General features: G+C 36.0%; 1 protein-coding gene across 1 annotated transcript in view; it reads left to right on the top strand.

Moving 5' to 3' along the window:
• Positions 1-2669: 2669 nt before the first annotated feature.
• The window catches only part of Fam185a (family with sequence similarity 185 member A), a 47227-nt gene continuing 39069 nt past the window's right edge, over positions 2670-10827 (top strand). Inside the window, exons 1-2 of the mRNA XM_026384969.2 lie at positions 2670-3340; positions 6221-6330. Of these exons, the coding sequence (XP_026240754.1) occupies positions 2896-3340; positions 6221-6330 (555 nt within the window). The 5' untranslated portion in view covers positions 2670-2895. The remainder of the gene's footprint in view (positions 3341-6220; positions 6331-10827) is intronic.

The following is a 10827-nucleotide window of genomic DNA, read 5'->3' as shown; positions in this document are numbered from 1 at the left end:
AGGGGAGGTGCTGGGGAATGAAACTGACCAAATTACATTTTTCTATTGCGTACACATACAAAAATATGTAATAATGAATCTCACCATTATGTATAATTATAAAAAGGAAAAAGAAAAAACTTTTTTCTTATTATGTTAAATATGTTCACTATTGATAACATGAAAAAAATGTAATCACTCATAATCTCACTGCTTAGAGATAGTCACTATTATCAAGTGATGTATATCCTCTTTCTCTGGAATTATTTCTATATAATATAATTTTACATGAAATTCATTATTATTACAGAATTGGAATAATACTATATATACAATTTGGTATTTACTGTTTTTACTTAACATTTTGTTATGGAATATTTCCTATACCATTTACTCAATTTCAAAATACAATTTTTAAATTATTGCAAAATATTACAACCATTTACTAATTTAGGTAATGCTCTCTTTTGGAGGGGTGTTTAAATTGATGCAACTCTTTCCTTTTATAAGTAGCACTGTAAAACAAAATTCCTTGAACATTCCTTTTCCGAGGCTTACATTCCAAAAAGCACAATTTCTGGCCATAGATACACATATTTTTAAGGTTTTTCATGCTTATTGATGAAATGAAAAGTTTGTATTAATGCATATGAGAAGCATATGTTCATGACCATGGGAATGGCTTGTTTAAAACTAAAGAGATAAAAATATCTCGCAAGTAAACTACAAACAAGAATAAAACATTATATCTGATACTCTATTTATGAGGTGAACATTTTCTTCTTTTTTCAAAGGTGTCAGAATGGTAAGAGGGACAGACCTTCTAACTGCTTAATCTTAATGTTTCTCAATCTGTTTCTTCAACTATAATGCAAAAAGAATAACAATTTGTCTCCAAAAAGGAAAAATAACCATATAAGTAATTACTTATTGAGGATTCATATTTTATCTAAAAATATCTAGCACTTCTGCAGCAAATTTGAGCGCATTCTTAACTTGTTTGATCCAGTTCCTTTTAAAATTTTATTTTGAAAAATTTGAAACTTGAAATCAATGGATTTGCCTGTTGGTTTTCATAAAAAGATACTTTGAAGATTAATCTGAATAATTATGACCAAATTATTCATTCTGTGGGCCTTTGCAGAACCTAAAAGCTAGCACCTATCATGAGTCTTCATTAAATGAACAATATGTAGGGAGGAAGGACTAAGGACAGAAGAAAAGGGAAACTTAAGAAAGCATTGAATTTTTAAAAAGGTGTTACCAGCAAAGAACCTGTAACTAGGACTTAGGAGAACTTTAATCCAGTCTCTCTTTCCACTCTACCACCATAGCTCCCAAGAACTCTGGTCACTGCACTTGGGTAAGGGCTACAATTTTTGAAGGCATTCATTTTCAGTACTTGTGTTTCATTAAACTTTATTGTTTGTTGGTGTCTTGGCTAAGGAATTTATGGGATGATTTGTAGAAGGAGAGAGAGTCAGAGAAAGAAGAGAGATCAGGCAGATAAGAAGGAAATAAGTCTCTCACCCCCCACCCTCTTTTTTTTACCTTCATAAAATAATAAAATAGAAAAGCAAGAGAGACCTTATAGAGTCACTTAGTACAATCCATCTTTATCTTAACATAGAAGAAACAGGACCATGTGATGCAGATAAACCAATGGCAGAGCCAGGAAAATAATCTGACCCTTAGATTTACGCTTTTTCCACCAAATCTGGTTGACCCTCTCCTTTTTAATATTTTATTTTTGACCTCAAACCGAGAATAATTTGTAATCCAAGAGATCAATGCTGTTCTCAAAATAAGTTCTGATCTCTCAAAACTGTCTTGGTTAGAATCAATGTTGTCCCTAAAATAAAAATACAGAACCTACATTGCAATTTGTAGACTGTGCATTATTGCCATTCTTTATCTCATTTGATCCTCTGAAGTAAGGCAAGGAAGATATCATTGTCCTTATTTGAAAAGCGAGCATTTTATTTGAACCCCAAAGACATCCAATGATTGGAGTAAGGTCACTTACATTAGGGAGAGCCAGGACTCTAACGCTATTCCTATACTCTCTTTGCCACAGAAGAAGGAGTTTCCTTAAAAGGCACCAATGTTACTCTATTTCTTGACACAGGATTCTCCATCCCAGGGGGACCCTGCCCCCCCCCCCCCCACCTCGCCTCCACACACACATACTAGTTTAGCGAAGCTTGGTTTAGCCACCCAGAGGGGACTTCTATTTTGCACCTAATTCTCGTCTTTTAGAAAGAGCAGTTTCTTACCCCTTCCCTTGGTCCTGATCCTTATTTAGGCTCCTAGTTTTCTTTTGGGGGTTTGACCTCCTGGATTTCACTCCAAAGCTCCGCCCTCTCCTGAGGAGAAGTCGCGTCCTTGGTCTCCAAGGTGACCACGCAGCTTTAACCTTACCCCTCCCACTCTTTCCATTGGCCAGCAGGATTCTCATGTAGATTTACCCCCCTCCCCCCGCCCCCCGCCCATCCCTCCAATGGCCAATGGGTTTGACTTACAGGCCGCGCGCCGTTCTCAGAAGAGGCCAACACTCCAGCCCAGGACTCGTACTCTCCCACGCATTGCCTCCTGGGATATGTAGTTTTTAAACCGCCAGAACGTCTTGACGTCTGGCTTTTTCAGAACTACCTATCCCGTTGGCCTTCGCGAAAGGGGCGGAAGTAAGCTAGGAGTGTGCCTCTGAAATTTGTATTTACAGCTTTCAAATTCCGGTTTACTATTGCCCTGCCGATAAAATCTAAATCGCCTAGTTAAGTGAATGGGCTTGTTCTAGCTTCAGCAAATCTTCCTTTTTGACTAGTAGGAGCTCCGTGCTTAAGTCGATTGGCCCTGGCAAGGGACGCCGCGGGTGTGGTTGAGGTGTTCCTAGGGAGGGCGAGAGAGCGGCGAGTCATGTTCGCCTCCAGCTCCGGCTGGGGACTTGGTTGCCTCACGCTTGGTCAGCTCCGAGTGTGGGCCGGTGCTAGGCTCTGGACCCTAAGGGCCTGCCAGGCCAGGCTGTACTGCTCAGCTGGTGGCGAGCGGCGGCTGGGATCCGAACCCGAGGCCTCTCTGCCTGGCCCAGCGCGCCGGACTCTGAAGGAGTGGACGCTGCTGGTTAGCCCATTTGGTCGGCTGCGGGTGCGGCTCCCTTGCCACCTGTCTGTGAGGCCCCTGGACCCCCTCACCTACCCCGATGGCAACCGCCTGCTGGTCGCGGTGTGCGGCGTGGAGGGCGGAATCCTGGGCCTGAATGACCTGCAGGTGAAGTACGACGAGGCCCTGCAGGAGGTGGCCATCCTGTCTGACACCGTGGACCCCCAGGCGTCGGTGGAGGTGAACGCACCCCTGAAGTTTGGCAAGTGAAGTTTGGGCCCCAGAGCACAAACACAGTGACCTTCTTAAATTAGACCAAGTTAGGTGAACGTGCATTTTTATTTGCCTCTTTGAACTTGACTTTCTAACCTAATTTACAGTTGGCCCCTTTTCTTCTGCACTACTGAGTTCTGAGAAGTATTTAAGAATTAGGTTCCTAATGAAGTAAAAAATAAATAAATAAATCGAATGCAAACATGTTTTGGAATAATCCCAAATAATATTTGTGGAGACCCATATGTTTTCGTTTGTCACATTGTCATTAACAAACTGTTTTACTTTGGGGGGTTGAGGTTTATTGATAATCCATTCAATGGTTTGGCAACCCATCTATCTTTCCCCCTGCTTATCCTTCTCTCCTTGCGGTCCCCACACAACTTCTTATCTATGGGCTGTTCCATACCTAACCTGGAGCAAGTATCTGGTTTCAGAGAGACACCTAGCTTCTAACTGATGTCTCTGGATCTTTTTGGCCAAAGTTCTCCAGGAGTAGCAAGCTTTAAAGAAAAACACATAGTAAGATTGCCTGAGAAACTTCAGAAATAATGCCTGCATCATATATTTCCTAGGTGTTTGGGTTGTGTTATTTCTTAAATTCAAGACACCAGGAAGGGCTCCACAGGCTCTCTTTCTTCCAGAGATTGAAGGATGATATTGATGGTGATCATAATGATAACAATCATCATCTAAAATAATCTTTTCTAATCCTCTCTGTAAAGTAGATGATGTTATTGTCACCATTCCAGATGAGGAAATTGAAATAAAGGTAGTATCATAAAGTAAATATTTATTGTGAAACGTAAATCATAAGAAACATTTCATGGATTTGAGAAACTTACATTCTGGCTGGGGGGTTGGGGTGTATTTAAGAAATGTCTTCTTTCTCTTAGATATGAAGTGGTAGAGTTGGAATTTGAACTAACCAGAATCCACCCATCCACTTTACTTCTGAATTTATTTTAACCAGCCTAGATGACTAAGAGACCCTCTAAAAAATATCTGGAAGGTGCTGGGGGAGATTTGCCCATAGTACAAATAAGACTGAGTGTTTAAGTACAGCTAAGCAAAATTTATGGCAGCACAGATGAAAATAGATACTACCTTTGTTGATGATTCCAAACTTCATTATTTGTTGCTTTCTCTTTGTAGTGTCAGAGCTCTGCTTTTAAGTTACTGTTTCCATATCTATTCCTCAGTTCCCTCAAATCTCTATAACTTGGTTTTCTTCATACTGTTCCTTTACTTTGTCTATTACCTATTTCAGTGAATGGATGAAAGCAGCACTACTATCACTGTCTAGCTTTAATTTCTCCACCTACCTATCAAATGCAGTGTATCTGTGTCATCTTTCTGTCACTGTAACAAAATAACTGAAAGAAAGAAAGGAGGAAAGATTTACTTTGGTAATGGTTTCAGAGATTTCAGTCCATGGTCAGTTGGCCCCATTGCTGTGGCCTTGTGGTGAGGCAGAACATTATGGCAGGGAAAGGCATGGTGGAAACGAAGCTGCTCACCTCATCATGGCCAGGAAGTACACACAGAAAGAAAAGGGCTGGGGACAAGATAAACCCTTCACAGGCACACCCCCAGTGACCTTCTTCCTTCATTTAGGTACTACTCCTAGTTTTTCACTACCTACCAGTTACCACAAGCTGGGAGCCAATTCTTTAATACATAAGCCTTTGGGGGACATTTTAAATCCAAACTATAATATTATCTTTAGAATCTTTCTCTTCACTACATATTAACCTGTGCTGCCTCAGATTCAGGTATATGTTGTAACATTACTGGGAAATAAATTTTATACTTATATTTGCATCCATGTTTATGTGGCATAAAATTATCTTTTTATATATTTTCACTTAATCTCAGCCAAAATATTGGTGTTATTTTAAGCCTTTACAGAGATTGCTCTGAAACTGTTTTTGTGCTGTAACTATTGAAATTGTGGCATTAGCCCCCAATAGTTTGTGTTTGGAGGAACATAGTGTTTACTTCTGTAGTCTACATTAAGGAAAATCATCAATATTTATGTAAATTAACTATTAAACATCAGTGTTCTTAATTATTTTATTTTTATACAGAGATACCTAAGGTTATGCCTTAAATTGACAAAGATGGTACCTGTGATTCCTTATTTTCTAAACTTTCTTCACATAACACTCTTATTTATCCACGATCTTATAGTTTTAATACTGTTTAATTAAATTTTTCAAAGTGATTCTCATTTTTAAAAATTATTTCAAGTACTTTGTGATGTATCTTCATGGCAATATTCTCAGTTTTTAAGGCTTGAAAGGTTCAAGTTAGGATTTGAAACCTAAATCATAATCTTATGTACTAATTCATGTTGCTCCTGTAATATGGCTTTAATTTGGGGGAGATGGTTAGAGAAGAATCTTTGAATCTTCCTGAATATAAGAGAGACTAGGCTGACTGACTTAACTGACTTATGATATTGACTCATTAACTCACTGTATTATTCATTCGTATGTATAATGGGGGTGTTTCTCAGGGCTAAGAGGCTTCTATGATCTTCCATATGAAACATGAGTAACTACAAGAACTGCAGTCACTTGCCTCCTTTAATCCCCATCTGTGTTACTTCCTTTTTTTAGATGATAGAGGCCAACAGAAGAAATTATTTCTAAATACTGGCAGAAAGGTCATTACATTTGATCCTGTTACAACCTTTAGAGAGAGACTGTTAAAAAGATTCTGTCCCAGGATTTGGTAATATTCTGGACATAATTGAGACGCTGAATTTCTAGGGAGTGCTAAAATGCTTTGGAACTACTAAGACTAACTTGTTTTCTTCTTCTTCTTCTTCTTCTTTTTTTTTTTTTTTTTTTTTTACTTCTAGATTTGAATATCAAGTCATCGGGGTCTGGCTGTGTAAAAGTCCAAAATATTCAGTGTGATAATTGCAAAATTGAAACTGAACAGGGAACCAGCATCTTACAGTCTGTTAAGGTATAAGTATTTTCCTAGTTCTGTTTCAGTTAAAAAACAAACAAACCTTGAACTATGAACTCTAGTATCAAACTAAAGAGATGATTCTTTTTTTCAGAATATTATAATTTATTCATCAGTCAGAAATTCTTTGCAAACATTATGCCTTGACAGCTGTTCTCTTTTGAAAGTACAGATGTTGTAGCAACTTTGAAGGTTTTACCTCATATTTCTTTGAGATCTCATTTCAAAGCATTCAGTGAAACTCAAGAGTGTATATTATTAGTATTCTGAGATCTTTATGAAGTTATTTAGTCTTCACAGTTGTTTTCTTCTGTTCATTAAAAAGTAAGGAATAGCCTTTTTATGCACTAGAAATGTGCTTGAAATATTAGGTTACTTTAATCATGTTTTTAATGTACCAGGTAGCTGTTTTACTTAGAGACTAATAACTATGTATGCAAAACAGATGATTCATCTTGTTTTATAATTAACATTTTTATATTTTATTTTCTTATAATTAGATCAATTTTAGCTGTAAATGATTTGCAATAAATCTCTAATATGTAACTTGTCATTATTCCTAGTAATGTTATATTCTAGCACTTGCATAATCAAAATGCAATACCTTTGCAAACTTTGATTGAAGGTAATTTTATTGAAGTGAACTGTCATCTTTGCTTTACAATTATAAAACTTTTTCCTTTTTAGATCTAAAACAATTTTTAGGATGATTAATTTGATGAATTTTTATTTTTACATCAGTTTTTTTATCCATCTTTATTTGCATATGAACTATTTTAAATAAATTTAGTTGTACAAACATAAAGAATTAAGAATATCTGCCAGGTGTTGTGGTTCATGCCTATAGTCTCAGCAGCGCATGAGGCTGAGGCAAGAGGATCACAAGTTCAAAGCCAGCCATAGCAACTTAGTGAGGCCCTAAGCAACTCAGTGAGACTCTGTCTCTAAATAAAATTTTTAAAAAGGGGCTGGAGATATGGCTCACTGGTTAATCCCTGGTACCAAAAAATAAAATACAGGATTAAGAAACAGATTGGTAGACCAAAGGTAAAGAATAGAGGACACAGAGACTAACCCAAATAATTACAGTTATCTTATATTAGACAAAGGCACCAAAAACATTCATTGGAGAAAAGATAGCCTCTTCAACAAATGATGCTGGGAAAACAGGAAATCCATATGCAACAAAACGAAATTAAACCCCTATCTCTCACCTTGCACAAAACTCAACTCAAAGTGGATCAGGGACCTAGGAATTCAACCAGAGACCCTGTGTCTAATAGAAGAAAAAGTAGGCCCAAATCTCCACCATGTCAGTTTAGGCCCCAACTTCTTTAACAAGACTCTTATAGGGCAAGAATTAAAATTTAAAAAATCAATAAATGGGATGGATTTAAACTAAAAAGCTTCTTCTCAGCAAAAGAATCAGTGAGGGGAATAGAAAGCCCACATCTTAAAGCAAATTTTTACCACTTGCACATTAGATAGAGTACTAATCTTTAGAGTATATAAAAAACTGAAAAACTTAATGCCAATAAAACAAATAACCTCTTCAATAAATAGGCTATGGAAATGAACAGACACTTTTCAGAAGGTGATATACAATCAATCAACAAATATATGAAAAAAATGTTCAACATCTCTAGCAATTAGAGAAATGCAAATCAAAAATACTCTTAAGATTTTATCTCACTCCAGTCAGAATGGCAGCTATTAAGAATACAAACAACAATAAGTGTTGGTGAGGATATGAGGAAAAAGGCACACTCATACATTGCTGGTGGGACTGCAAATTGTTGCAGCCAATTTGGAAAGTAGTATGGAGATTCCTTGGAAATCTGAGAATGGAACTATCATTTGACCCAGCTATACCACTCCTTGGTCGATATCCAAAGGATCTAAAACCCAAAGGACCACATCAATGTTTATAGCAGCACAATTCACAAAAGCTAAACTGTGGATCCAGCCTAGATGCCGGTCAGTAGATGAATGGATAAAGAAGATGTGGTATATATACACAATGAAATATTACTCAGTAATAAAAGAGAATAAAACATGGCATTTGCATGTAAATGGATGGCACTGGAGAATATAATGCTAAGTAAAGTTAGCCAATCCAAAAAAACAAAATGCGAAATGTTTTCCCATATATAGGGATGCTGACTCATAGTGAGGTTGGGAGGGAGATAATAGGAGGATTAGATGAACTCTAAGTAGGGCAAAGGGGTAAAAGGCGAAGGGAGGGGGCATGGAGGTAGAAAAAATGGTGGAATGAGATGGACATCATTACCCTACGTACGCATATGAATTACTTTGTATACAACCAGAGATATGAGAAATTGTGCTTTATATGTGTAATATGAATTGTAATGCATTCTTCTGTCATGTATAACAAATTAGAATAAAAAATAAATTAAAAAAAGAATATCTTGACATAAAAAGATTGCACAATGAAATCCTCATCTTGAATGGATTAACTGGCTGAGAATACCACAGTTCCTTTTGTCCTTAGAAATATATTTTTCACTCATTGATACTTAAGTTTTGGAGAACTAAGGTAGAATACCATACTCTGAAGACTCAGAGTTTGGGATTTCCAATTTCATGATGGAAATTAGAATCTAGAATGCTGCTATCTTTATTTTTGCTGTCATCATTTTTTTCATCTAGTAAGTTTAAAAGATCTTTCTCAGCTTTTCTTTTTGCCATTTTGTGTATTTAAAAAAGTTGGTTTCTCCACCTTGTCACTAGGGACATTTTGTGTCAAATAATTTTTTTCTTTGTGGGGGTATGCCCTGTGCAGAGTGGTTGTTTAGCACCACCCTGGTCTCTACCTTCTAAATGTCAGAAGAATGCTCTTTGGTTAAGACAAAGAAAACATCTCCATATGTTCCCAAATGTCCCCAGGGACAGAAAATCACCTCCAGTTGAAAAACATTCCATTATTCTTTTGGTTTCCTATTCTTTTAGTTTGTCTATCTCTCCGTCTCTCTCTAGCATAGTTAGGAATAATCAATGAATAATAATTAAATAATTCCCAGGAGAATGAAATTTTACAAGACATATTAAAAATAAGAACACTATTATCCTAAACATATTTTAGATTTATAGAGTTCATTGGATTATTATAGTAATTTCAAGATAGAGTGAGTTTAATTCTATTTTTAAAAAATAAATAAATTTTCTTGGGGCTGGGGATGTGGCTCAAGCGGTAGCGCGCTCGCCTGACATGCGTGCAGCCCGGGTTCGATCCCCAGCACCACATACCAACAAAGATGTTGTGTCTGCCGAGAACTAAAAAATAAATATTAAAAATTCTAAAATAAATAAATAAATAAATTAATTAATTTTCTGTTTTTTGAAAGACTTCTAAGAAAGAATAAAAATCATGAAATATCAATTCTTATAAATAAAATGACTGAAAAAATAAACTCTAAAACTGGGCCTTTGAATGCTCTGGTGTACTAAGGGTTAAGGTAATTATTCTTGAGATCTTAGGATTTAACTGACTTAAATTCACAAAGCAGAACACTTTGGTAAAATATCTGGTTTAAGTTTTTAATATGGTACAATATTATTACCTTAATTAATGGCCACCTTTTAATATAAATTTCTTTCACTTATTTTAAGATCTTTTTTGTGTATGTGTGGTGCTAGGGATTGAACCCAGGGCCTTGCGCATGCGAGGCAAGTACTCTACCAACTGAATTATATCCCAAGCCCCAGTTTAAGGTCTTCTGTAGAGTTCTGTGTAATAAAATTTATAGCAATAATAATTACTGCTTATGAGTCCTTATTATGTACCATCTAAACCTCTGTTTGATCCTTGAAGCATCTCTATTTTCTCAAGAAACTAGGAGGCATTAAAAGACTAAGGAACTCACTTGAGTTTATACAGCTAAAAAATTTGATCTTGAATCTTCCTGGTCTTTAAACTCATGCTTTTTCTACCCTGTCAAAAAACATATGGCAATACCATATTTATTCAGCATCCTTAGAGATTAGGTAAATAAATTTTTAGGCAACTGACCCTTAACTCATTGAATGCCACACATTTGCTTAAAAAAGAGTGTAATAATTTTGTTTTCTAAATAATTTCTGATTTAAATATCTATTTGTCTATTTTCACTACCTGGTTTTATTTATCTTTAAAATTTTTCACATTTTGAGGTAATTAGATGAGCTTTAAATTTTAACAGTAGCTCAGTGTTTTTTGAGCCCCTTTGACCTCTTAGAAAGTCTCAAGATTGTCCTCTTAGAAAAAAATACACATGTATATGAAATTTTTCTTATGATTTCATAAATTTCACAAACTCTTGAAATCCATGGAAGCTCAACAGTAGTTTCCTTTTTGAAAATCCATTTTGCCTGATGATGCATATATTAAATTTAATTCGATTTTAGACTCATGTCTCTTTGGGCATAAAGTTAACCATACTATCTATGATACAAATACTTTGAAGAATGATTCATTCTGCTCTTTTCACTCAATAT

This window comes from Urocitellus parryii, chromosome 3 (assembly GCF_045843805.1).
Source record: "Urocitellus parryii isolate mUroPar1 chromosome 3, mUroPar1.hap1, whole genome shotgun sequence".
Lineage (NCBI taxonomy): Eukaryota > Metazoa > Chordata > Mammalia > Rodentia > Sciuridae > Urocitellus > Urocitellus parryii.
The sequence above is the reverse complement of the archived record's forward strand: the minus strand, read 5'-3'. Positions and strand labels throughout refer to the sequence as shown.